General features: G+C 41.8%; 1 protein-coding gene and 1 long non-coding RNA gene across 4 annotated transcripts in view; one reads left to right on the top strand and one right to left on the bottom strand.

Moving 5' to 3' along the window:
* The window catches only part of unc5b (unc-5 netrin receptor B), a 313,598-nt gene that overhangs the window by 276,179 nt on the left and 12,292 nt on the right, over window positions 1-25,127 (top strand). Inside the window, exons 14-17 of one of the 3 annotated variants that reach the window (XR_011340201.1) lie at window positions 10,866-11,015; window positions 18,993-19,157; window positions 20,099-20,280; window positions 21,388-24,311. Coding sequence is in view for 2 of the 3 variants with exons in the window: in XM_069885578.1 (XP_069741679.1) it covers window positions 10,866-11,015; window positions 18,993-19,157; window positions 20,099-20,280; window positions 21,388-21,550 (660 nt within the window). In the remaining variant the exon portion in view is untranslated. Of the gene's footprint in view, window positions 1-10,865; window positions 11,016-18,992; window positions 19,158-20,098; window positions 20,281-21,387 lie in introns of all 3 variants that reach the window. The other 2 variants (XM_069885579.1, XM_069885578.1) reach the window with 2 other exon arrangements.
* On the bottom strand, window positions 35-21,512 carry LOC138736299 (uncharacterized). The gene is made up of 3 exons (XR_011340203.1): window positions 21,250-21,512; window positions 7,179-7,334; window positions 35-1,547 (listed from the first exon to the last, which is right to left on the bottom strand). It is a non-coding gene; the product is annotated as an uncharacterized lncRNA (long non-coding RNA).

Raw genomic sequence — 25,127 nt, 5'->3', positions numbered from 1 at the left:
GGAGTCACTTCAGAAGGAGATTTTATTTACAAGATATCTTGGAGAACAGTCCCACCAAAATACTGGGGCTGCTCTGCCTGAGCACGGACCAGCCGGTTTAATTTATACAAAGGTACAAACAATAGACACATGACACACTAAAGGTCTGAGACCATCCACCATATAAGGGAGAAAGCAATTGTCATTGGTTGATTCAAAAAGAAACAATTTAAAGTCTGTGGCGGAATGCAGAGGGTCTATTGTCTAATTCAGTGGTACACGGCTTAATGTACTGAGCTTAATGTACTGAGCGTCCTTGTACTGATTAATAGACTTAAAAGTGGCAGCGCACAGCTTACTTTTAACTCTTTGTCACCCACTAAAACTTCCTTTACTAATTTTTTCTTCCAGAAATCCCTCCTTGTAGATCAAAAGATCTACACCTCATCTGTAATATGATTAAATAAAGCATCTCTTTCTCCTCCTTTCCTTTCTACATGTTCCGTCACTTTCAACAACTTATACTACACTCTTCTTTGAAATTTATATCCCATCTCTATTTCCTCTTGCAGTGTTTTCTCCACATAGTCCGGATTCTAATTCCTTGTCTCAGCTCGCTACCTATAGTTTGTATCTTATTTTGGAGTGCTTCAATATCAACCGAATTCAAAATTCCTAGACCCATCCTCAAAACTCCCAGACCCGTCCTGGCTCCCCCTAATATGGTCCCCAAATCCTTCTTAATACATCTTTTGGTCAGGGTCAGCCCGGCGTACAGGTTCTCATTTCTTCTTGATCGCCATATTTTATATGTATGGTAAGGTTCACTACTGCCAGGGATAGGACAGCATTTTGGCAGGTGGAAAAGAGACGATGTATGTGTCCACCGCTCATATCTGTAGAAGGTCGAGACGGGGGTAGGTGTGTGAGTTGTCTCTGCTTCAGGCCATGTTGTGGTTGCTGCACTTGGAATCGGGGACATTGCCACTGGGTGGTGGTCTCTTCATCAGAGGACCGGTAAAACCTATACAGGTAACTGTGGTCAGTGCGTCTATTACATTGTTCCATCCAACTAAAAAAATCACAAAATGTATGCCCCCAATGCCACCACTTCTCCCAGTAGGGATTCTGTCTTTGGTGTCACCTCCACCTATCGAGGACTTGCGGCTTTAATAGCACAAAAGTCATATTGATACCCCGGTTAGTGTAATAAAGAGGTTCCTTCCTGATATCCCGGGCAAAAGCACAAACCATAAACCCCGGGTCCACCCTCACCCATACAACTCTGCAAAACACTGAGGTGTTACCTAAACAGCCAGTACCAGAGTCCAGATCTTGGTTCATAAAAAATCTCACTGCACTTGTACAACAACATGTCAGGGTTATTCCTGTCAGGACAGCAATAGGTAGTCACAGGGTACTACCTAACTCTTCCCAACTCTTCCTTCTGTTCCTGTAAGTTGTCTTGTCGGAATGGCTTGCACCGAGAAGCGTGTACCCAACCGTCTAGGGCGTCCAGCTTCAGCGCCATCCACATGCCAAGCAAGACTTGATAAGGCCCTTTCCACCTAGGAGAGAACAGATGAGGTTTCAAGGCCTTTACCAAAACATATCCCCAGGCTTAAAAGGGTGCATATTATTTTCTGTCCACGGCCTCTGGGCCTCTCTAACTAACTTATGAAGCTCAGAGACAGCTGGGCATATGCAAGGGAGTTCTCTTGCACCCAGACCTTGGCCACGTCTTCTGGCATAAGGGGCGGTCTAACACCGAAGGACATTGGTCGTCCCATCATTACCTCATGAGATGTTAATTTGGCCTTTCTATTCACCTGATTTTGTAATGTATACAATACTATTGGCAGTGCTTCCACCCAGGGCAAGTCAGTCTCATCGCATGTTCACTCCAACATCCTCTTTATTTCTCCATTCGTTCTCTCAACCATCCCAGAGGACTGGGGTTGGTAGGGCAAATGGAATTTCCAAACTATGCCAATTAGTTCAGTGAGTGTAAAATGGGTTCCTCTATCGCTATTTATCCCCCGAGGGATTCCATACCATGGAATGAGCTCCTTCATTGGTAACTTGGCCATGGTGGATGCATCGTCCCTCCTTGTGGGAAATGCCTCTACCCACCGGGTGAACATATCCACTATCACCAGGAGATACTTATATCCCTTACTTGGAGGCATGTGTGCAAAATCAATCAAAGGTTTTCAAATGGGGCTTGGGCAGGAGGAAGTTGGTCGAACATGGCAGGTGATCTCCCTCGGTTGTTTTATTTTCAGATCAGGCTCCCACCTGTCTCTCTACTGTGGTGGAGATCCCTGGGGCAAACCAAGTTTGCTTGATGTTATGCAGCATGCTGGCTTTCCCTAAGTGTGCTTGTCCATGTGCTAACTGCACTACGGGTGTAAATAAACTGCACAGGCATACCACCCTCCCATCCTTGCTCTTCCATAGTCCTCCTGCTCTTCTGCACCCATGCCTTTCCCATGTTTGCTGTTACTGTAGTGTTGCTCTATCCTGTGCTGTTTTAAGCTCTATTTCCTGAGGTCATTATCTTTCTGACAAGTGTCATGGGCAACAGGGGTTTCTGGTCGATGGCCACCTGCTTAGCTATAGCATCAGCGCGTTCGTTTCCTTTTGACACGGGGTCTTCTTGTCTGGTATGTGCTTGACACTTAATAATGGCTAGCTCTGTTGGGAGTTGGATGGCCTCTAGCAGGTTTCCTACCATTTCTGCACGTCTAATCTCTTTCCCACTCGCAGTAATAAACCCCCTATTCTTCCATATCTGTCCAAAATTGTGTGTCACTCCACATGCATACAGTGAGTCAGTGTATATATTAGCCTTTTTTCCTTTTGACAGAACACATGCCCTTGTAATGCAAACAATTTAGCTATCTGAGCTGTCGTCTCCTCCGGTAGACCATAGGCTTCGACAGGCTTTTCACCATCTACTATAGCATACCCTGCAAGTAGGGTGTCATCTCTTGGTCGGTGAGAAGAGCCATCTACATACAGGGTGAGGTCGCCAATATAGGTTCTGTCTTCAAATCTGGCCGGGGACTGGTTACGAATTCTGTCAGGGCCAGACAGTCATGGAATTCGCTTCCTTGGTCTTCCTCCTCTACCTTAGATAGTCGGAGGGCCGGATTACAAGGACTCAATCTTTTATAAGTATAGTTGGAACATGACAATAGCATTACCTCATAACCCGTCCTCTGGGCCGCCGTAAAACGTTGAGTGGCCGTAGAGTTTCTTTGGCTTGGCTTCGCGGACTAAGATTTATGGAGGGGTAATGTCTATGTCAGCTGCAGGCTCCTTTGTGGCTGACAAGTCCGATGCGGGACAGGCAGACACGGTTGCAGCGGTTGCAAGGGAAAATTGGTTGGTTGGGGTTGGGTGTTGGGTTTTTCCTCCTTTGCCTTTTGTCAGTGAGGTGGGCTCTGCGGTCTTCCTCAAAGGAGGTTGCTGCCCGCCGAACTGTGAGGTGCCAAGATGCACGGTTTGAGGCGATATCAGCCCACTTGCGGTGGTCAATGTGGCAGGCACCAAGAGATTTCTTTAGGCAGTCCTTGTACCTCTTCTTTAGTAGTATAACTGCATGGGGAGTCACGACAGTACAGGGCTGGTCCTGTATTATAGGCACTGACTTTTCCACTATCTCGGCGGTGGCCGCCACCGCCCTCAGGCAGGGTGGCAGTCCTCTGTCCACCGTAGGTAATTTAGTAGAATATTATGGAACTGGTCGCTTTCCTCCTCCGTGCTGCTGGGTCAGGATGCCGTGGTCAAACCCATTTTTATCAGCCACATACAGCACAAAGGGCTTCTGGTACTCCGGGAGGCCTAAGGCTGGTGCTGTTACCAATGCCCTTTTCAGGTCTTCAAAGGCAGCCCTCCTCTCTCCCATCCACTTCATCTCTTCTGGTTCTTCCTTTGCAGTCGCTGCTCTTAGTACGGCATCCATTTCACGGTATTCGGGTATCCATTGCTGACAGTATCCAACCATGCCTAGGAATCCGAGAACATCTCTCTTTGTTTTCGGTTGGGGTACCTGTCTTATAGCTGCTGTTCTCTCTGGGCCTACTCTTCTCTCTCCCTCCTGTAAAATATACCCAAGATATTTTACCTCCTATTGGCAAAACTGCATCTTCGTCAAGGAGACACGATGTCCCCCTGTGCGAGGAGGACGAGCAGAGCAAGGATGTCTTGCAGGCAGGCTGTGTCATTGGGTGATGCTACTAGCTGGTCGTCCACATACTGTAAGAGGGTAAACCCTCCTGGTAAGTCGCATTCGGATAGGTCTCTTCGAACAGCTGCTGAATATACCATGGGGCTTTCCGTGTAACCCTGGGGAAGTCTTGTCCAGGTAAACTGCTGTCCCTCATAATTAAATGCGAACAGGTATTGGCTTTGAGGGTCGAGGGGTATGGAGAAAAAAACCGAGTGGAGATCTATTACCGAGAATGTGGTGGCTCCAACCGGTATAGTGCACAGTATGGTGTTGATGTTCGAGACCACTGGGGCCGTAGATATTACAATGGAATTAATTGCCCGTAAGTCTTGCACAAATCGCCATGTGCCTTTGTCCTTTATTGGTATGGGCAGTATGGATGTATTACAGGGGCTTCTTGTCCTTAACAGGACTCCTTGTTTTTCTAAATCCATTATGATGCCCCACACCCCTTCCACAGCTTTGCATGCTAGCTTATATTGCTTAATTGCTGGCAGAACGGCTTCCTTCTTCAGTGTCAATGAGTGAGGCACTGCTAACCTCACTAGTCCCACATGGGTACTAGATTTAGCCCAGGCTTTTGGGTTACTGCCGCTAGGGCTGCAGGCTAGCAGTAAGTGATTTGTCTCGGTGGACACAATCTCTTAAAGTGGAGGTACGCTTCTATTTCCTCTAATTCTATACTTCCACTGTCTGGGGTGTGGAAAAAGACAGTTGTACGATGATCTCCGTCCATCATGCACAGGTCAGCGTAGCTTTCACTGGCCCTTTCTGTCCGATGGAGTGGATCGTTAAGCCAATTGTCTCTGTCAATCAGTCTTTTTACCATTCTCCCTATTTCTTCTGGCTGATGGGGTTTTCGGATGGTTAACATGAGATGGGGGGCTGTGTCTGGCAAAAGAAAAGCCTCCCTCTGACGAGTGTTGAATTCTACCTCAAAGCCTATTCCTTCTGGCCCAAAAAAGTCTTTTCCCCACCAGTAGTTTATCCGTTTCTGGCATATCCGGCCATGGGGAAACTGATTCTCCCAGCTTGACATACATTGCCATGACATGTAAGTTCTGCCCCACCATCACTATCTTCATAAATGCTGCTAACCCTCCTAGGGGCGATTGGGGGTCGGCCCGTCGTACTACGTCTACAAGCACATGGAGGAGTCTCATTATGCGGACTGTGGAATCTTGACTCAGCCACCAGCCAAAATGTATGGAACTTTGGGAGGCGTCTTGTGATGCAGACAACAAAATGTGCATCAAATGGTACCCTTTGTCAGCAGGCAGCTGCATAAACATCCCATCCCGGGTACAGTAGAGAGTTGCGTTCAATTTGCAGAGGGCTTTACGCCCTAGAATAGGTATTGGGGTCGTGGGTGAAATAATAATGGTGTCGTCAATTTCACGGCCTTCCACAGAGACTGGACTATTTTGGGAGAGGGAATCCATCATCAGAATACCAGACACTCCAATGCTGTTTGCGGTTTGAGGGTCGAGGGGTATGGAGAAAAAAATGGAGCAGAGATCTATTACCGAGAATGTGGTTGACAAGGGATTAAACCCACGGAAGATGGCACAGATTATATGGTGGCTCCGGTATCCACCAGCATATAATGCTCCTTGTTACTCACTTTAACTTTAAGCATGGGTTGTGCTGTCTCATCAGAAGACAGCTAGAGCAGGGGGGGCCTGTACCACCATTTCTTCCGGGCCCCCCTATGGGTTAGGCTGCTGGAAAGAAAAGCAGGGCTACATCCCGTTTCCAGCTCCCGCAAAAGGGTTACCTCCATATTGCGTTTGCTCACCCTTCCCTTGGCTACCACCATTTGGCCAGGGTCTCTTTTGTGTGCTGGTCCAACAGTCCCTTGCCCAGTGTCCTATCTTTCCACAGGCCCTACACTGATCCTGTGATCTGTCCCATATCCTTCCTGAACCGGGTGGGTTCTTTTTCTTATTCAATCTGGCCTGGACATAAAATTGTCCTGTCCTTTTCTCTTTCTGGGGAAATAGGTCTTCTATATCCATGTAGGCTAGCAAAGTAACAGTGTCCTGCTATCCCTGGGCTTGCCATTGGAGCTGCCTCATTTTATAACTTTTTGCACTTTGGGGGAACATACAATTTAACAGGGTCTGGAAGGCCATGGCCGAGGTTTTGGGTCTGTCTATCGGCACCCCTGCATTTTCTTCCCACATATTTTTAAATCGGACTACAAAATCTAACATTTTTTCCATCTTTCTGCAAGCAGACAGTGACAACTTGCATATCTGCTTGCTTCCGGGCACTCTAGATGATGGCATTCTTTCCCCTATGTTCTAACCAATGCTCCAAGGATTCATTCCTTTCCCTAGCCAAGTCGTCATTTCCCCTCCAGTCCCCTTGTTCCCCCGCAGGGACTTGGAAGGAGTCCCTTACTGCCTGCCAGTGGGACCCATAGGCAGCTTGTAATAACATCTGGACATCACCGGGGAGATCTTTGTTGCAACCAGTGGTGGAACGCAACAGGTTTCTTTATGGGATCGGGGGCCGTGCTCAGCACGGTCTCAGCAGGTGTCCAGAGTTTCAAGATGGGGGTATTTCCCACCATTACACGGGGCATTTGAACGGTGGAATCTGGCTTGGGGCGGACTCAAAATACCAGGGTGGGGGTCGGGTTTTTGCCTTTTTCTCATTGGAAGAGGCAGCTATCTGCTCCTGTTTAACTTTAGATTTTTGATGCCTCACAGCCACCTCTTTCCATTTCTTGAAACAATTTCTGAAGTACTTTAGATCCCAAATAGGGTCCCCAGCGCCTCCCTCCGTATCATCCTCAGAATCGCTAATCAATTGAAGATCAAAGGTTCCCCCATACGGCCATCTACCCTTATACCACCCGTACAGGTCATCACTGAATGGGATTACGTAGTACCAACTCCGTTTCTCTCATTACGATGTCCGTCAGCAAGCTCGAAGGCTGCAGTGGATCTCCTACCAAGTGCTGTCGTGCAGCTAGCAGGCTCTTTTCTTGGTGGATTGGCTCAACGTCACGGATGATTTTCATTCCTTTTTGCCGGGAGCAGATATCTCCGCTTGACTGGAATCGGCTGGTTTACCGTTCCTGTTCCTCATGTTTCTCAGCGGGTCTAATCTGGAAAGGAAGATGTTACAAGAAAAAATACACAGACACACCACAAACACACTTAGTCAAGATCCCCATATAAAAGAGTGCACCACGGTCCTCCTTTGGTCCGCGTTCTCACTCCCTGGGCCGTACTCATATTTTTCTCTTAATTTTTCCCCATTCTTCCCAATTTAGATCAAGAGTCTCGTCACTCTCCTTCTAAGTGAGCCTGCCTCACCCCCTTTCAGCTGGGATCTTGGCTATGGCTGTCGCCCCCTCACCTCCGCAGGACTCCTTCCCTGAGTCCCCGGGTTCGTGGATCCCATTAAAAAGGGATCCTGCTCGCAGCGCCATATTCTGTTGTGGAGAAAAGTGTTTTATTACAAAATAACTCAGCCTAGGCACCAGGGAGTCGCTTCAGAAGGAGTTTTTATTTATAAGATATCTTAGAGAACAGTCCCACCAAAATACTGGGGCTGTTCTGCCTGAGCACGGACCAGCCGGTTTAATTTATACAAAGGTACAAACAATAGACACATGACACACTAAAGGTCTAAGACCATCCACCATATAAGGGAGAAAGCAATTGTCATTGGTTGATTCAAAAAGAAACAATTCAAAGTCTGTGGCGGAATGCAGAGGGTCTACTGTCTAATTCAGCAGTACACAGCTTAAGGTACTGAGCGTCCTTGTACTGATTAATAGACTTAAAAGTGGCAGCACACAGGTTACTTTTAACTCTTTGTCACCCACTAAAACTTCCTTTACTAATTTTTTTCTTCCACAGCAGAAATGTAATATTTTTAATAAAAATGTCTCTAATTAGTTAAAACAACAAAAATAGCTTACATGTATCAATAGACCTACAAGACTAAAACTCTATGCTCATTTACTTTTTGAACCTTCTTCTGTGTCAGAGCCATCGTTATTACCCAATTACAATGATCCCTTGAACCACGTGGTTTCATCTGCACGCGCTACAAGTACATGCTGTTGTTTTTGTTGCTGCCGTGCATATGATATTGTAATTTTAAAGGTGTAATTTTAATTTTGCTAGTTGTTTATCTCACTACTGTTGCCGTTACATTCAGTAATATACGGGAATTACAATTTATAAGTAACATTAGTACAAAAAACATTACTAAGGATTTTGTATGGCCTTGTATGGGAGGAGGTCCATGGGGGGGGGGGGGGGGGGCGGACGTTGACACCATAAGTGACATGACCCAAGTGACACCACTAGTTTAGCCCTTTGTTCTCACAGAGCTATCAACATTCAAGGTTGTGTATGAATACAAACAATGTAATATACATGATATATTTCAACTTCTGTCTACCATCAAGGCAATCAGAGAGTTACCAAGAGCATTGCCCAGTGCCCCCAATAATAAGAGAAAGAGAAGGACAGATAGTCCCTTCAGTGACGCTGTGATTGTGTGTGGATTTGCCTTCAGTGCTCCCACAGCTTCACAGAGTCCTGTTCAATCCCCATTTCCTCATTAATTTTGCCTGCAGCCAATTCTCCCCACTTTTCCATCAACGCAAAGTTCAACTCCTCAAGTAAATCATGCAAGTCCGCAGACACTGATTGAAGTAAAAACACAATGCTGGAGAAACTCAGCAGTGATCAAGGTCCCGAACCAAAGTTTTGGACTTGAACTCTTCATCAAGGTGCATGCAAAATGTGGTCTGATGCCTGAACAATTTTTTTTTCCCTTACTGGACGGCAGGTACTATTTACTGCAGCCAAATAACGCTCTCGCTCCCCCCCCAGGAGAGAAAACCTGAAATGTGTGCGATCACAAGGTTTCCTTTCAAAAAAGCACCCGAGGTCAGACCGAACCCAGCGTGAGGCTGCATCTCCACTCGACGTACCACTGTGCCTTGTTTCCCATTACTTTTGATTCCTTCAGAGCCTAAATTAATGGCATCAATTTTTTTTTTTTAATTCTTGCACTTTGCTTTTGATAAGCAAAGAGGCTGAGGTTGGTTTTTGGAGATTAGTCGCAAAGGCTATAACCTCACTGAATGACAGAACAACTTTCGAGGAGGAGAATAGATTGTTCCTCTGTCCTCAGCTGCTCAGGATCCTTTCTTACCCTTTGCTCAATTATAACGCAGTGGCCTGCAGAAATAGAATTCAGTGGGCCAATAGAAATGGGAATCACTTCATGTAGCTCTTAGTAGGGACACCAATGCAAAAATCAGTCGATTTTAATGGGGGCAGGAAGGGTATGAGGGTTTACAATTCAAATCAGCCAAATAATTGGATGAGATAGCAAGTTCAAGGACTAACGATATACTTGTGTAAAAGTCGAGTTTTGCAAACCATTTTTTTAACATTAAATTTATGGAGTCGATACTATTTTTGATACAATGTCAGTGCTGTCAATTGCTCAGCAAAAAGAGGTGTGAAGTGCTCCTTCCGTCCAATAGACTACAGGTCACCCTTGGGCAAGGTGTAGTATCTGTTTAGCCTCCAATTCAGTGTCATGGATTGCAGATAGTCGATGGTTTTACAGGCAGGTTCTATAAATTGGAATTTATGGTTGTAAAACTAAAAAGACTGGGCAGATGAATCTGCTGGTCAATGGCCAGTAGGGACACCGCAACTGAAGAAGGCAACGGGAAACCATTTCAGTATTTTTCCCTTGTGTAATCATGAACTCAACATCGACTACAGTCTCAGCTCAAAGATGGAGTCTTCCCCAAAGGAGAACAGAGGAGGCAACTACGACAATTCTGAGGGTCAGAGATCATGACAGATGGAGTCGTGATCATCTACACCAAATGGCAAGGCACCTGAACTATGACTACTTTTGAGGGGCTAAATTCACTCTAGAAACCATAAATACCACATCAGTAGCAGAAGTCCAGATGATCTCGAAACAAATAAAGAACCAAAAACATGATGAATTAAAAATAATAATACTGAGTTTGTGCTTCAAACACACGTCCTACCGTGGGGGATGTCGGGCCTGTGTCAGCGGGAGCATGGATGAGCAGGCGGCCGAGTGCTGAGGTGATAGTCCATGTTCGAAGCATTGAGAACTCCGATGGACAGGCAGCTGGGGGCCGAGGCAAGAGTTAATGTTCAACAAGCACCTGTGGGTGGCCGGGACTGAGGGTTGACCTTTACAGGAGATGTGTGGTCAATTCTAGATTTTTTTTGTCAAAAATAGGGTGTCAACTTTTACACAAGATCGACTTTTACATGAGTATATATGGTAAATAGCCTGTTGTCTATGCGAGGAGTCTTCCCTGGGTTTCTGCTAAGAGTCCAGGATCTTCTTATTCCCCTGAGACTGATGGCCACCTCCTTGAAGAGCAGGCCAATGTAGATTTAAGAAGTAATTTTCTTGGAAATAATTTAAGGGTGGAAAATTTCATGAAAGGGCTGGGTGAAATGCATTGTGGGTATTTTGTCATCCTGCACACTATTCAGAGAACCGAAATATTGTGTTGCAATCCCAAGTGATGAGCTCTCCAGAGTGTCGAGAAATTATTGCTGGTGGTTGAAGAGGTGTTTGGCATACAAATGTTTGTCTCTCATTCCAGGAGGTGCTGGAGATGGAGAGGACTCTGGGGAGTTACCTGTTGGAGGAACCCAAAAGCCTTCTGTTCAAAGATAGTTACCACAACCTTCGACTTTCCATCCACGACATTCCACATTCTCTCTGGAGAAGCAAACTGCTTGCTAAGTATCAGGTAGGAGTTAACAGGGTGGTCAAGGGAAATGTTTTGTTTTGTTTGTATGTGTGTTATTTCTGGTTGTGTGTCTGCGTGTTTTGCACCGAGGACTGAAGGCTTGTATTTATGCAATCAGAGGATAATAAACTTGACTAAAAAAGGGAAAAGCTGCTTCATAGAAGAATGGCTCATTGTAGGTTGGACATAAAGGCCTGGCCTGGCACCAATGGCTGACTGCCACACTGTTACACGAAGGATTTTAACCATGAAACACTCTCAGCCCGATGTGCTTCAAAGAGGGAAAGGTGAGCTGTCCTTGGTTTTCCAGTCAATCCATCCTCCCCAGCATGGCGGTTAGCACAATGCTATTACAGTGCCAGCAACCTGGATTCTAATGTGCCTCTGTCTGTAAGGAGTTTGTACATTATCCCTGTGACCTGCGTGGGTTTTTTCCGGATGCTCTGGTTTCCTCCCACCCTTCAAAGAAACAAACAAACGTACAGGATTTGTTGGTTGACTGGTATATTTGGACATCATGGCCTCGTGGGCTAGAAGGGCCTGTTACTGTGTTGTTTGTCTGAATTTTAAAAAATAAAAATCTACATCCTGATGATCAACACAACAATGAATTTCACTTTAGAGAAGAGGTGAAAAAATCTCGTGAAATGGTGCAAGAATAATAACCTGAGACTCAACATGGACAAGACAAAGGAGATGATGGTGGACCTCAGGTGGACCAGGAACAACCACTCTCCACTATACATCAACAACTCTGTAATGGAGAGAGTGGAGAGCATCAAGTCCTTGGAGTTCACTTAACTAATGACCAGTCAACATCTCCTCAGGAAGGCGCAACAGTGGAGGGGGGCATGGCAAGATGGTGTAGAGGGCAGACGTGCGATCCCACCCCTCCTCAGCCAGTTTTTTAAGCACCCATCTTTAAAGTTTATCTAAGTGATTAAAAGTTGTACCTTTATTTTTGGGACATTAGTGGGTCATAATGGCAACTAATGTTAAAAAAATGAAAGCTCAATTACAGAAGAAATTACCTTTTAAAAGTGATGAAGCCACGGAATTGTCGTTTGGAACCTCCAAGGCACAGAGAACTCCTGCCAGGCTGAGTATTACACCGGCACCGACCTTGTCTCCACAAGATGGCACCAACATGATAATGAGCTCAGCCGGAGTTGATTTGCACGTTTGCGGTGTCGTACGCGTGGGCAACCCAGCTGAGAGAAGAGCCCTTGAGCCCGGGCTGCCATCGGGTGAGCCGGGGACACGCAGAATGGCGTCGGAAGCTGCCTCTGCGCAGACCCTGGCCTTGCCGGGCATGCACAGTGCTTCAAGGGTCCGTGAGTTACTGGACCATGTGTGGGCTGAGGGGGGCCCGAGCGGCAGCGTCGAGTGTGCAGACCCGCAGCCACACCGGGATGGGCCCAACAACACTGGAAGAAGAGGAAGACTTACCTTTAACGAGCAGTTCACGGGAACAATTGGAGATGGAGTCTAGAAAAGGTAGGCCTCAAAATGTGGAACTGGAATCTGGAATGGAATCTGTTTACACAGTCTTGGGAGGGATTGCCTATCAAATGGACAATATGTTTAAACAAATGACTCAAGGATTTTTGGATGTGATAAATAAAATATCTAATATGTCTAAAGATATATCTACAGTTAAGAGGGATGTCAGTAAATGTATTAAATCAGTGGATAAAGGGCAAGAAATTTTTTTTTAAATTGAAACAGCTTTTTCTGAATGTAAAATTCAAGTTGAACGTAACAAGGAAAAAATAGAGAAAGTGAAAGATTCGTTTGTGGATTGGGGAAATCAGAAGAAAGACTTACTGCAAAAAATTGATTCATTGGAAAATCAAAGTCGGAGAAACAATGTGAAAATTGTGGGTCTTCCAGAAGACATTGAAGGGTGTGATTCAATAAAATTTTTCAAGAGTTGGATTCCCGAGGTGTTGGACAAAGAGTATTTTTTGGAAGGTTTAGTATTGGAGAGGGCACATAGAGCGTTACGAAAGAAACCGTTATCAAAACAACCACCACGAGTGGTCTTAGTTCAGTGCCTGAACTAATCAAGACAGAGAAATTATATTACGTTTGGCGGTTCAGAAGGCACGACAAAGTCAATCTCCAAAGAGGATTCAAAATAAGAGTATTTTTTAATGCAGATTTGAGTCAAGAAATTATTAGGCGATGACAGGAATTTAATTTAGCTAAAGAATTACTGTGGCGGAAGGGTTATAAATTTGCTTTTCGATATCCTGCTGTGTTAAAAGTCTTTTATGGTAACTTTAAATCTCAATTTTTTGAGAATGATCATGATGTATTAATTTTTGCTAATTCATTACCGGATTTACGAGGACATGGAAGAGTTTCGCCACCGTCACCTAAAAAGAGGGCAAATGGTAATGGAAATGGGCAGAATGGGAAGAATGTGAAAAATGGAAAAAATGGAAAGTAAGATGTTTTAACATAAAGTCTTATTGACATTGAAGATCCGGAACAATCATTGGGAATTGAGTCATTGGGTTGAATATATTTACAGTACTGGATTGTATTGATGTGAATGATGTATTTCTGGCTGGGGGGGGTGGGTGGATAGCACTGAAATCTTTGATAGTCATCTGCCACTAGTGGGGTTTACCACACCCAGTTTTTTAGGGCGTTAATACCTTTGGGTAGTTTTTTTTTGGAGGGGATGATTAAAATTTTTTTTAATATAATTTCTCTTTAAAAATATTTAGGGGAGGGAGGGTGGTTTTAATTTACTGGAAGGGGAGAGATATTTTGTAGTAAATGATTATATTGTTAGTTTATTAGGATGTCTAATTTGAAATTTGCAACTTTTAATGTTCAGGGGTTAAATAATTGATTAAGCAAAAGCGAGTTTTGGCTTATATTAAAAAAAATGAAAATTGATATTGCCTTTTCACAAGAAACACATTTGACTGAAAAAGAACATTTGAAATTGAAGAGAGATTAGGTTGGACATGTGTTTTTTTTCTTCATTTAATTCTAAAGCAAGGGGTGTAGCAATTCTAATTCATAAGAATTTGTCTTTTGAGTTGCAAACTATGGAAGGGAAGGGAATGCTGGAAGGGTTTTAAAGGTGAATTGTAAAATTTTTACTGAATCTTGGACTTTGCTTAATGTTTATGCACCTAACGTGGACGATGAGTGTTTTATTTCAAATGCTTTTTTGTTATTAAGTCAAACTAATGAAAATATTTTAGTTGGATCCCCAAAAAATATAAAGAAATCAAAGATGGCGATACAAATTGGGGCCTTGATGAAGGATTTAAATTTGGTGGATATTTGGAGAAGGGTTAACCCTACAGAGAAGGATTTTTCTTTTTACTCATCTCGAAATGATTCATTTTCTAGAATAGATTTTTTTTAGTATCAGCACATTTACAAGGAAGGGTATTACAGGCAGAATATAAAAGCAGGGTTAGATCAGATCATTCTTTATTATTTTTTTCTTATGTAAGTTCAGAAGTGGTACGTTAATTTTATAGCTGGAGATTTAACACAATGTTGTTGAAAAAACCAGAGTTCGTTTTCTTTGTTAAAGAACAGATTACTTTCTTTTTGTCTGAAAATGCTAATTCAGTAAAAAGTCATTTTGTGTTATGGGATGCGTTAAAAGCTTATTTAAGAGGACAGATTATTAGCTATACCACTAAAGTTGAGAAGCAGTATATGGCAGAAAGTTTAGAACTAGAAAAGCAAATTGATGAATTGGAGAAGGAATTTCAGAAGGAAGTGACAGAAGATAAAAAAAGTGGCTTTGACTAAATTGAAATTGCATTGTAATACATTGCAGACATCAATTTGAATATTTAATTAATCAATCTAAGCAGCGTTATTATGAGTTGGGTGAGAGGGCACATAAGGTACTTGCATGGCAGTTAAAGGAAGAACAGGTTTCACGGATTATTAATGCTGTAAAAAAGAATTCAACAGTTACCTATAAACCTCCGAAAATTAATGACCAGTTTTATTCATTTTATTAAAAATTATATACTTCTGAGGGGAAACAGGATAGTGGTTCTATTGATTCTTACTTATCTAAGTTCATGTTATCAGCATTAGACGAGGAGGATGTTATGGATTTGGAAGCTCCGTTTATAGAATTAGAGATTAAGGTGGCTATGTTGGAAATGCCAGATGACGATGGGTTTTCGGAGGAATTTTATAAAACTTTCTGTGAAGATTTATCTTCGGTGTTTAAGGAGGTATTACAACAAGTGACTGAAGAGCATGAGTTACCAGAATCTTGCTCTAGAGCTTTAATTACTGTAATCCCGAAAAAAGATAGAGACCCGTTGAAAATGTCTTCGTATAGACCTATTTCTTTATTGAATGTTGATTATAAAATTATAGCTAAAGTGTGAGCAAATCAACCTGCTAAGTATTTACCTAAATTGATACATGTTGATCAAACAGGTTTTATTAAAAATAGAAATGCTTCAGATAATATTCTTTGATTGATTAGTTTGGTCAATACATATTGACAGCAGCCCAACTATCCAATGGTGGTTGCGCTTGATGTGGAAAAAGCCTTTGATAGGGTCGAATGGGATTTTTTATTTAAAGTATTGGAGAAGTTTAAATTTGGCCCTTCTTTTTATTGGTTATTTATATACAAACCCAACTGCTAGGGTGGTGACAAATTGTCAAGTTTCATCATCGTTTAAATTGACATGTTCAACTCGAAAAGGTTGTCCATTGTCACCAGCTCTGTTTGCATTGGCTATTGAACCAATAGCTAAAACAATAAGGCAGAATGAACAGATAAGAGGGATGAGAGTTATGGATGAAGAGTATAAGATTAATTTATTTACAAATGATGTTTTGATATATTTAACAAACCCAGAACAATTATTGCCACATTTGCGGGAATGTTTATTACAATATGGAACATTATCTGGATATAAAGTTAACTGGCACAAGAGTGAAATTTTGTGAGTCGGGGAAGGAGATTATTCAGAGTATAAAAATATTATAAAACTGAAATAGTCTGATAAAATTAAATATTTAGGAATAATTGTAAACACTGAGTATCAATCTTTTTACAAGTTAAATTATGTTACATTATTAAAAAAGATTAAAGCAGATTTAATTAAGTGGAAAGATCTTCCGTTAACTTTAATTGGTCGAGTTAACTGTATTAAGATGAATACTTTTCCTCGTATTCAATATTTATTTCAATCAATACCGTGTTCTCTTTCAAAGAGTTTCAGGATTTAAATAAAGTTATGAGAGAATTTTTATGGAAAGGTAAACTACCACAGGTAGCATTATATAAATTTACTTGGAAATATGCGTTAGGTGGGCTTCAATTACCTCATTTTCAAAAGTATTATGAAGCAGCCCAGTTGAAATTTATTAGTAGACTGATGGATTTGGACCAGCCCCCGAGTTGGGCTAAAGTTGAGATGACTTGTATTTCTGAAGTCGAGGTGTATCAATTTATATTTCGAAGGAATGTAAATTAGTTGAGGGAATATAATTTGCTGATATTAAAACATCTATTAAAACTATGGACTAAAAAAAATAAGATTTTAGGATCAAAAGGTAAATTGTCAATTTTAACTCCATTATATAATTATCAGCTTATTTATTTTTCAATGTTTAATAGTCATTTAAAGAGTTGGGATTCTAAGGCTATAAAAACATTACAGGATTGTTTTGTAGAAGGAAAGTTTCTTTCTTTTAATCAATTGAAAGAGTGTTTTGATATTGCTGAAAATTCTTTATTTGTTTATTATCAATTTTGAACTTTGGTGAAAAATATGTATGGTTGAGAGATGATTTTACCTGTATTGACGGAATTCGAGTCTTTGATTCCTTCTATACCAAAAAGGGGTTATATTTCTGTTATATACCAAGTATTACAAGACAATATGGATAAGTCAGAATGGGAGAAGCCTCAGCGTAAATGGGAAAATGATTTAGCTTTTGTTTTTCCTGAAGAATATTGGGCAGATACGTATCATGATAGTGTTACTAAATTGACGAATGTGCGATATTGAATGGTTAATTATAATTTTTTACATCAATTGTATTTAACCCCAGAGAAATTGAAAAAATATGGCTTTAGTAATTCAGATTCTTGTTTTAGATGTGGTGTATGTACTAGAACTTTTTTACATGCTGTTTGGTCTTGTGTGCATGAACAACCATTCTGGGATGAAATTAAGTTAATTTTGGAAAAATTATATAACTTTAGGTTACCATTAGATCCATCTATTTTTTTAATGGGTTATATGATTCCTTTAAAGGGATTAGGGTTGGATAAATTTCAAATTGCATTTATATATTTAGCATTGTCGGTATCTAAAAAATGTGTAGCAAGTACATGGAAAGATAATATAGTGATTAATATAATGCGATGGCATATAATGAAATGAAAGCTTGTATTGTTATGGAAATATTACATAGAATCTGCTTAACAATTATTCTTTTTTTGTTAATAAGAGGTTACCATATTTGGAATATATGCATTTAGATATACTTTCATTTATTATATACTTTTAGTTTTTGTTTATATATTTTTAGCTCTCTTTAAGAGAGCTGGCTGATGGGGTGGGGGGGATTTGATTTAATTTTTTTAATTAAAAAAAAAATATATATATATATATTCATATAAAATTCTCTTTATGGAATGTATTCTATATTACTATTAATGATTCTTCAAATAAATAAAGTTTAATAAAAATGGAAGGCACAACAGCGACTGCACTTCCTGAGAAGACTGAAGCGGGCAAGGCTACTGGTCACCATTATGTCAACCATCCACAGGAGCTCTATGGAGAGCATCCTGGCCAGCTGCATCATAGTGTGTTATGGTTGCCGCAGATAAATGGATCAGAAGTCAATCCACAGAACCATAAAGAGTGGCAAAGATGATCACGGGAGTCTCCTACCCCCACATCGATGTGATCTACTAGAATCGTTGTCTGAAGTGGGCATGCAAAACCATAGAGGACCCCTTCCACCCCGCAGACAGGATTTTTACATCGGGAAAGAGCACCACCAGGCTGACAAATAACTTCTTTGCACGGGCAGTAAAAATGCTGAATGACCAAAGGAATTGCTCACACTTTCCATCTGAGACAGATGAAGTATTTGTCCTGCATATGTATTATTTGTCTGTATGTTTATGTCTGCTTGTAGATCTGGGTGTTTTGCACTGAGATCGGAGAAAACTTTTGTTGGGTTGTCCTTGTGCAGTTAGATGACAATGAACTTGACTTGACTACTGGGGCTCCTTGAAAATACATTCCTGGGGATCCTCCTGTAAATACTGACACACTCCTGAGGACCCGATGTAAATACTGACCCACACCTCAGCAATGTTCCCTCCAATTTTTATAGTCAGTGTATGCAAAAAGCTTGTGTTGTGTAAATTGTTTTCCTGTGACAAAAGTATGTGTGCATCAAGTGTTTGTGCAAATGTGAACTTGAAATTGTTTCGAGATCATTTTGGCCCAGTCTATCTCTCATAGCTAATACAACTGTATTGGCATGTTTTAATGCAATACAAGAGTTATTGCATTCCACAAAGTCACATTAGCCAAGAGATTATTTTCAATAAGTATAATCATGAATTACTACATTATTTTAGCTAACTACCCTTTTGTATGCACATTAATTTCCTTTGTGCGCTGGTTGCAAAACGTGTGCATGCGCAGCTTAAAGGGAACAGGGCTCCTTGCGACCGTCTATGAATATTAATACACTTTAGGGGACCACTGACACTCTCCCAAGGGAAACTGTAAATACTGAAGCATTTCCCAGGCCACTGTGATCATTACCCAAATGAAATTCATATATATTCCCAAACTTCAAATCGACCAGCCAGAAAAAGAAAATTGCTTTGGATTATATACTTGACTCGGTTTTCTTCAGTTTGAATCTAGGGTAAACTGGTTGAAAATAATCGACCCTCCCACCCTCCCTCTTGTATCTTTGCAGGAGATTCCATTTTACCACATCTGGAGTGGGACCCAGAGAGCGTTACACTGCACCTTTGTGCTGGAGAGGTACAGCGTGGCTTCAACTGAATTTTCCTGCAAAATCTGTGTCCGACAAGTCGAGGGAGAGGGACAAATATTCCAGCTGCACACGGTCATCGAGGAGGTAAGAGCAGACTGGAAAGATATATTTTTGACAAAGACGATCAACTTCCAACAAAGAACATTGGAAGTTGAATATCAGAAATATGAGCAGAAGTAGGCCATGCAGCCCATCGAGGCTGCTCCACCAGTCAATGAGATTATGGCTGCATCTGAACACAGTGAATGCTTTAAGATTCGGGCTTGGGTCGCGGGCTGACGACGCCATTGTGACATTATAAGCCTGCCCCTTTGTAGCCACTTGCAGTGGCATTGCCTATTATGCCCCACTTCTGAGTGTAACTCGAGACAGATCGGAGGTTGCCTGCTGAGTCCTCCCTCCGAGTGTTTAGGAAGGTAAGTGAAGCGACGTAAAGATGGAGAATGTCCACCTTTACATTTGCTTTTTATTCCACTAGAGAAAGGCCTTCTGTTTGACGCTGACATTAAACTCCAATTATCATCAGTTAGTTAAAAATAATCTACTGGAGGAACTGAGCAGCATTGGGAGAAAAAAAGCTATCGATTTTAAAAAATAACCTCAGAGTAATTACAATAACAGTTAAAAAAAAACCCTTTGCTTCTGGCCAGGAAGATGCCAAATGGAGCTGGATGCAAATCTGCAGCATCGGCTGCAGCTGGGGCCAGCGAGTCCATTCTCAACATCAGGTGCAGAGTACCAGTCTTGGCAGAGGCATCTATATCCGAGAAAATAATAAATGAAGTCACTCCTTGTTTCCAGTATACGCACATTGAGAGGTTCACTACCACATTGATCAAAAGACAAAGGTCACAAAAATTTCCAGCTCACAACGTCACTGGCATCTTAATTTTGCCAGACTAATGATGTGTAACCACGTTAAAAATGGTGGTGATTGTTTTTGAGGGATCACTGAGTTGAATCCTGGCATTTGGCAAGACTGTAATGATTTAATTTGTTTGCATTGCATTTGTACTTTTCCTCAGCAGAACATCAAATGTGTCAGCCCATTCCACACGCTTGTTGGGCCCAATGTGACCACCCAGGTTGGGCCTTACGCCTTTAAAATTCCATATTCCATCAGGCAGAAGATCTGCACTAACCTGGATGCACCAAATACTCGGGGGAATGATTGGAGGCTGCTGGCACAGAAGCTGGGAGTTGACAGGTAAGAAGAAATTGACCTTAAAACTCTGGATTAACAGATGAAATTACCTATTTAATTTTTTTTTCAAAGTGCCTATTTAGTTGCAGTTAGTCACGGGACAGCGCTGTTAGCGCGGGGGCAGCACGATTAGCACAATACTATAACAATGCCAGCAGCCAGGGTTGAATCCGCCGGTCTCTGTAAGGAATTTGCACATTCTCCCCATGGCCTGCATGGGTTTTCCCTGGGGGCTTCGGTTTCTTCTCACCTTGCAAAAACGGTCAGGGGAATTGGGTGTGATTGGGTGGTGCAGGTTTCGATGGCTGCAATCAGCTTCTACCATGTTGTAAATAAATAAGTTCAAAAACTCCACTTTGGCGGCACCCCAGAACATGGGTTGCTGGATCTGTGAGGCAAAGCTTACCAGCTGAGCCACTCTGCATCTGACACCCAGGTGAGGCAAGACCCATTTGGACCTGTGGTTTGTTAACAAGTCTCCCCCAACACTGAATTCATTAAATTGTTCAGTCAACCCACTCAAGTCAAGGTTATTGTTATCTGTTTGCACAAGTACAACCCGATGAAACAGTGTTCTCCAGTCCTCAGCATGCAACCAGATTTGACACACAGTACATATGCAGGACAAGTATGCAGAGATGAAAATAAAGAAATGTTGTTTCATAAATATAAGAGATAGTGTAGGGCCTTGTTTTTGAATCTATCACTATTCAAGCTATGAGCAAAATAGAAGGCAAACCAGTCATTCCCAGCCGATTCCTTCTTTTTAATTTTTTAATTAATTTATTGTTTTAATTTCGACATAGAGCACAGTAACAGGCCATTTCAGCCAACGAGCCCATGCCACCCAATTAACCTACTCCTTTGGTACATTTTGAACGGAGGGAGGAAACTCCCCCCCAGGAAAAAGCTGCATGGACATGGACATGGGGAGAACATACAAATTCCTTACAGACAGCTTGGGATTCGAACCTCGGTTCCGATTGCTGGCATTGCGCTAACCGTGCTGCCCTTCTGTGTTTGAACCCAAAGCCTTTGTTCTGCTGATGAAAGTTCGGCAAGGCCCTTGTAATTCTTCTCTCTCTTGTCCTTCTCCTCTCTTGTGCACAGATTTCTCACCTATTTTGCCACAAAACTGAGCCCGACTGGGGTCATCTTAGACTTGTGGGAAGCTCAGCACCAAGATGACGGAGATATCAATTCCCTTGCCAATGCCCTGGAGGAGATGGGCAAGAGTGACGTGATGGTTGTCATGACGACAGAAGAATGCTGAAACACTCATAACCCTGGCAACAGAGTGATAAAACCCTAGCATCTATGGCAACATGTTGTAGAAACCAGTTTGCTGCTCAATTCAGCATCCAGCAAGTTAGGAAAGTAGTATTTTCATAAAAAGGGAGTGGGGCTTGTCATGTTCTATCGAAATGAGGCTTCTCTCCTATCCAAAGCTTTGGGCAGCTTGTAAAAGGTTAACAGTTTCTTAGGAAACGCATTTAATTTATTATCCATATCTTTGGATGCTTTTTTTGTTTGCTCCTTTATTGAAACTTTGTAAAAACCCAAGGAGTTGTTTACATATATGACAGATGTAAGCATCACTCAAATCTGAATGCACATGTTGTACAAGGGAAATCCAGCTGAACTATCACAGGTGTTTACAAGGAAGAGAAGAAAATATAGATGCTGGCAGGCATACATGTCAGGAACATCTAAAACCCTTTCAATTTATTGCCTTGAGGCAAATGAAAGTTCCTTTTATCGAGTTCAGAAGCAAACTTTGCCAGAGTGTGGATTTCTCCCCCATCACGATGGCAGAGCACAACTCAAACCTCAGACTGATTTCCAAGCCTCATGCTTCTCTCTCTCTCTCTCTCTCTCTCTCTCCCCTCCTGCACCTCCTCAATCACACACTGTCTCTTTCTTTCTCTCTCTCTCTCTCTCTCAGTCACACTCAGTTTCTTTCTCTCATCATTTCACAAACTCAGTCCTTTCTGTATATCTCTCTCTTCTCCCTGTCATACACAGGCTCTTTCTCTTTGTTTGTCACTCTCTTTCTCACACACAGTCTCTCTCTATTTCATTCTCATTCTTTTTCACAAACTCAAACATTCCCAGTGACAAAATTTACAACCAAACAATTACCTGCTTTGTACCACATTGCCCTGTCTATCTTTTGAATGTAGGACAATGCACATGGTGGAAGGGTGTGTGAGGTTAGTGCTGAACCCAATCACTTTGATTAACATGAAGCCATCCATCCATCTAGTGCAGGTATGCTTAACCAACTGACCTCCTCCTCGCCACCATCTCATCACTCCATTCAATAAGACAGGAATAGGTTTCCAGCCAGTCTCCACAAGGTCAGGGCCACATGTTAAAGATCTTGAAGACTGAAAGAAAGCAATACCCAATCGATGAAGCAGGCTGCCTTCACCAGAAGAAATGTTTCCAATGCAAAACCTTGGAATGAACTGACAAAGGTAATTGACAAAACCACGTTGAGGAATGGAGAACGCCAATCTCAGCACCGTCCAGGGTTACAGCCTGACTGAAGATGGGCTCTATATTCTTTATATATAATCATGATTTCATGAAAAAGATAGTCTTAGCATAATATTTCTGATCTGTAAATCAGATTTTGGTCTTTATAATCTCCAACTTGAACGTTATTCAAGCCCTGGTATGGAAATACGAAGCCTTCTGAGCTTTAACTGATGCACTTGTCTCTTCCTCCATCTTTTCATAAGGGACGTTTCAGTCAGTGACAAAATCATTTCTCCTGCCAACATCTCCAATCCATCTCAGACTCATTTCACTGAACCACAGAATGCCTCTAAACCAAACCAGTTTCACTGATGAAACCCGAGGAGGCCAGAATTGTGTGGAACATGACTTGTCGTTGAAACAAACACTAGAAATTGGGAGAATCCTTCACTTTGGGCCCCTGGGATCAGTATCTCGAGCTAGTGTTTGCCTGATGTGGCCAGAAGTGCTTCATAAGGAATTTGTTCTGAGTGTGAACGTGCTGTTGGAATGACATTGAAGGCTCAAGATTATATTTTTCCTGAAATCACCAGATAGCAAGGTCTCTTTCCCAAGTCAACCGTCTGGTTAGGGCCAGTATCCAATGATGTCTTATTCTAGACTTGCCTTTAAATAAAACACTTTTGGTCTCTGTTAGACATCATGTCATAAAGACATTCATGATGAATTCACAAAGACTCAACATTGTCATTTCTGATGTACTTTTGAAACATCTTCAGTTGATTAAAAGGTTGCGCCAACCAGAGAGATAAGTTGGATAAATGAGGATGTGCGATGCATTCTTCATGCTGTGTTGGTGTTAACAGGATTGTGAATTCTCCAAGAGTATACCATCAAAAATTAGTGCTTAACTATTTATAAATTGTGCAGACTGAGCTGTTTATTTCTAAGATGTTTTTGACAAATGCATTTTAAATACATCATTGTTATTTAAATGTTTTTTAAATGATCAGTTCAGCAACTTGATTATCAGACGTATGATCAACCTTATTGTGGCAATGGTTGTCTTTCTACAAGTTTAAGCAACTCGAAAGGCCAGTTTATCAGGAAGCTTGCTAGACAATGCTACGAGAAATGCCACTGGGGATTTTTTTAAATATTGTTGGGTTTCACACTCGGTTGCTTGCTCCAAATGCACTAAACAATTCTCCGCCCCCCACCTCCCCCTCCAACACTTCCTCTCCTCCCCCTGGGTATCTGACACTTCTGGGGAATTGGCAGATGCTGGAGAAGTGAATTTTCCAGTTGCTTGAAATTGCCTAGTTCACAGACTTGACTGCTGGGGGGGTGCCAATTTTGAACTTTTGTATTTTTTACCTATTTACTTTCAGCATTTTTTTTTGCCAGTTGCTTGAATTCCAGATAACGGGGATTTTATTGCACTCAGTTTCCAAATCCAGTTCTATTGACTTCCATGAAGCAAAGTTTAGAAGCAGCATACAACATGGAACTGATGAGATATTTTGCTCATTCACTGCAAGCAACCAAAGGTGAATTTATATCTAGAGTTTTTAAAATTTTCCTTGAAAATCCTTTTCTATCGATGAAAAATATATCAGAGGTGTGGTGGTGGGCAAAGTTTCGCAGGACAGGAGAGATCCAGTGATATGATTTTTTTTTAAAGTCCAGGGGTGGGCCCAACAAGAGCCAAAATTCAGAAGAACCTTAGAGAGAGTTGCCTCAACTCGACAAACACCCCCCCACCCCCCCCGACCAAAACCAGCAAAATCACACACGTCTTTAATGAAGACCAGACATCATTGCACAGGGCTAATCTCCGGAAAAGAAGTTGCAAAGGGTTGTTCCAGATGACTGTGTATCATTTTTATAAAATTATATCCGAGCCACCTGTGACAGCCCCTACAATCCATTTACGCAGAGGTGTAAAGTGAGACTCGGACAAATGTTAAATCTACTTACCCCTGAGTTGGCACTAATTTTTCAAAAGCTGTGGCCAGCAATTTTTCAGTATTTGTTGATAAAGAACAGCTGAAGGTGTTTTAACAAAGAGTTGTCCTCTTTCTTTTCTTTTCCCCAATATAAGGGGTATCATTATACCAACCAGTTAGCAAAATAGAATTTCATATCCTTCATTCACTCCAAGTGCTATGCAAGTTTATAGAATTAATTCATTTGCAGTTATATCACAATGCTTCTGTTCTTTATGAATATCTTTCATATTTATGTGTATAGAAATTGCTGGAATCTATTGCTCTGTCCCTTTTCATGTATTTGTTCATTCTGTAAACTACCGATTGTAAATAAGTTTAGCGTTCCTATTGTAACAAATTAATTTTTATGCAATA

This window comes from Narcine bancroftii, chromosome 6 (genome assembly GCF_036971445.1).
Source record: "Narcine bancroftii isolate sNarBan1 chromosome 6, sNarBan1.hap1, whole genome shotgun sequence".
Classification (NCBI taxonomy): Eukaryota; Metazoa; Chordata; class Chondrichthyes; order Torpediniformes; family Narcinidae; genus Narcine; species Narcine bancroftii.
This window is presented reverse-complemented; position numbering and strand designations above follow the sequence as displayed.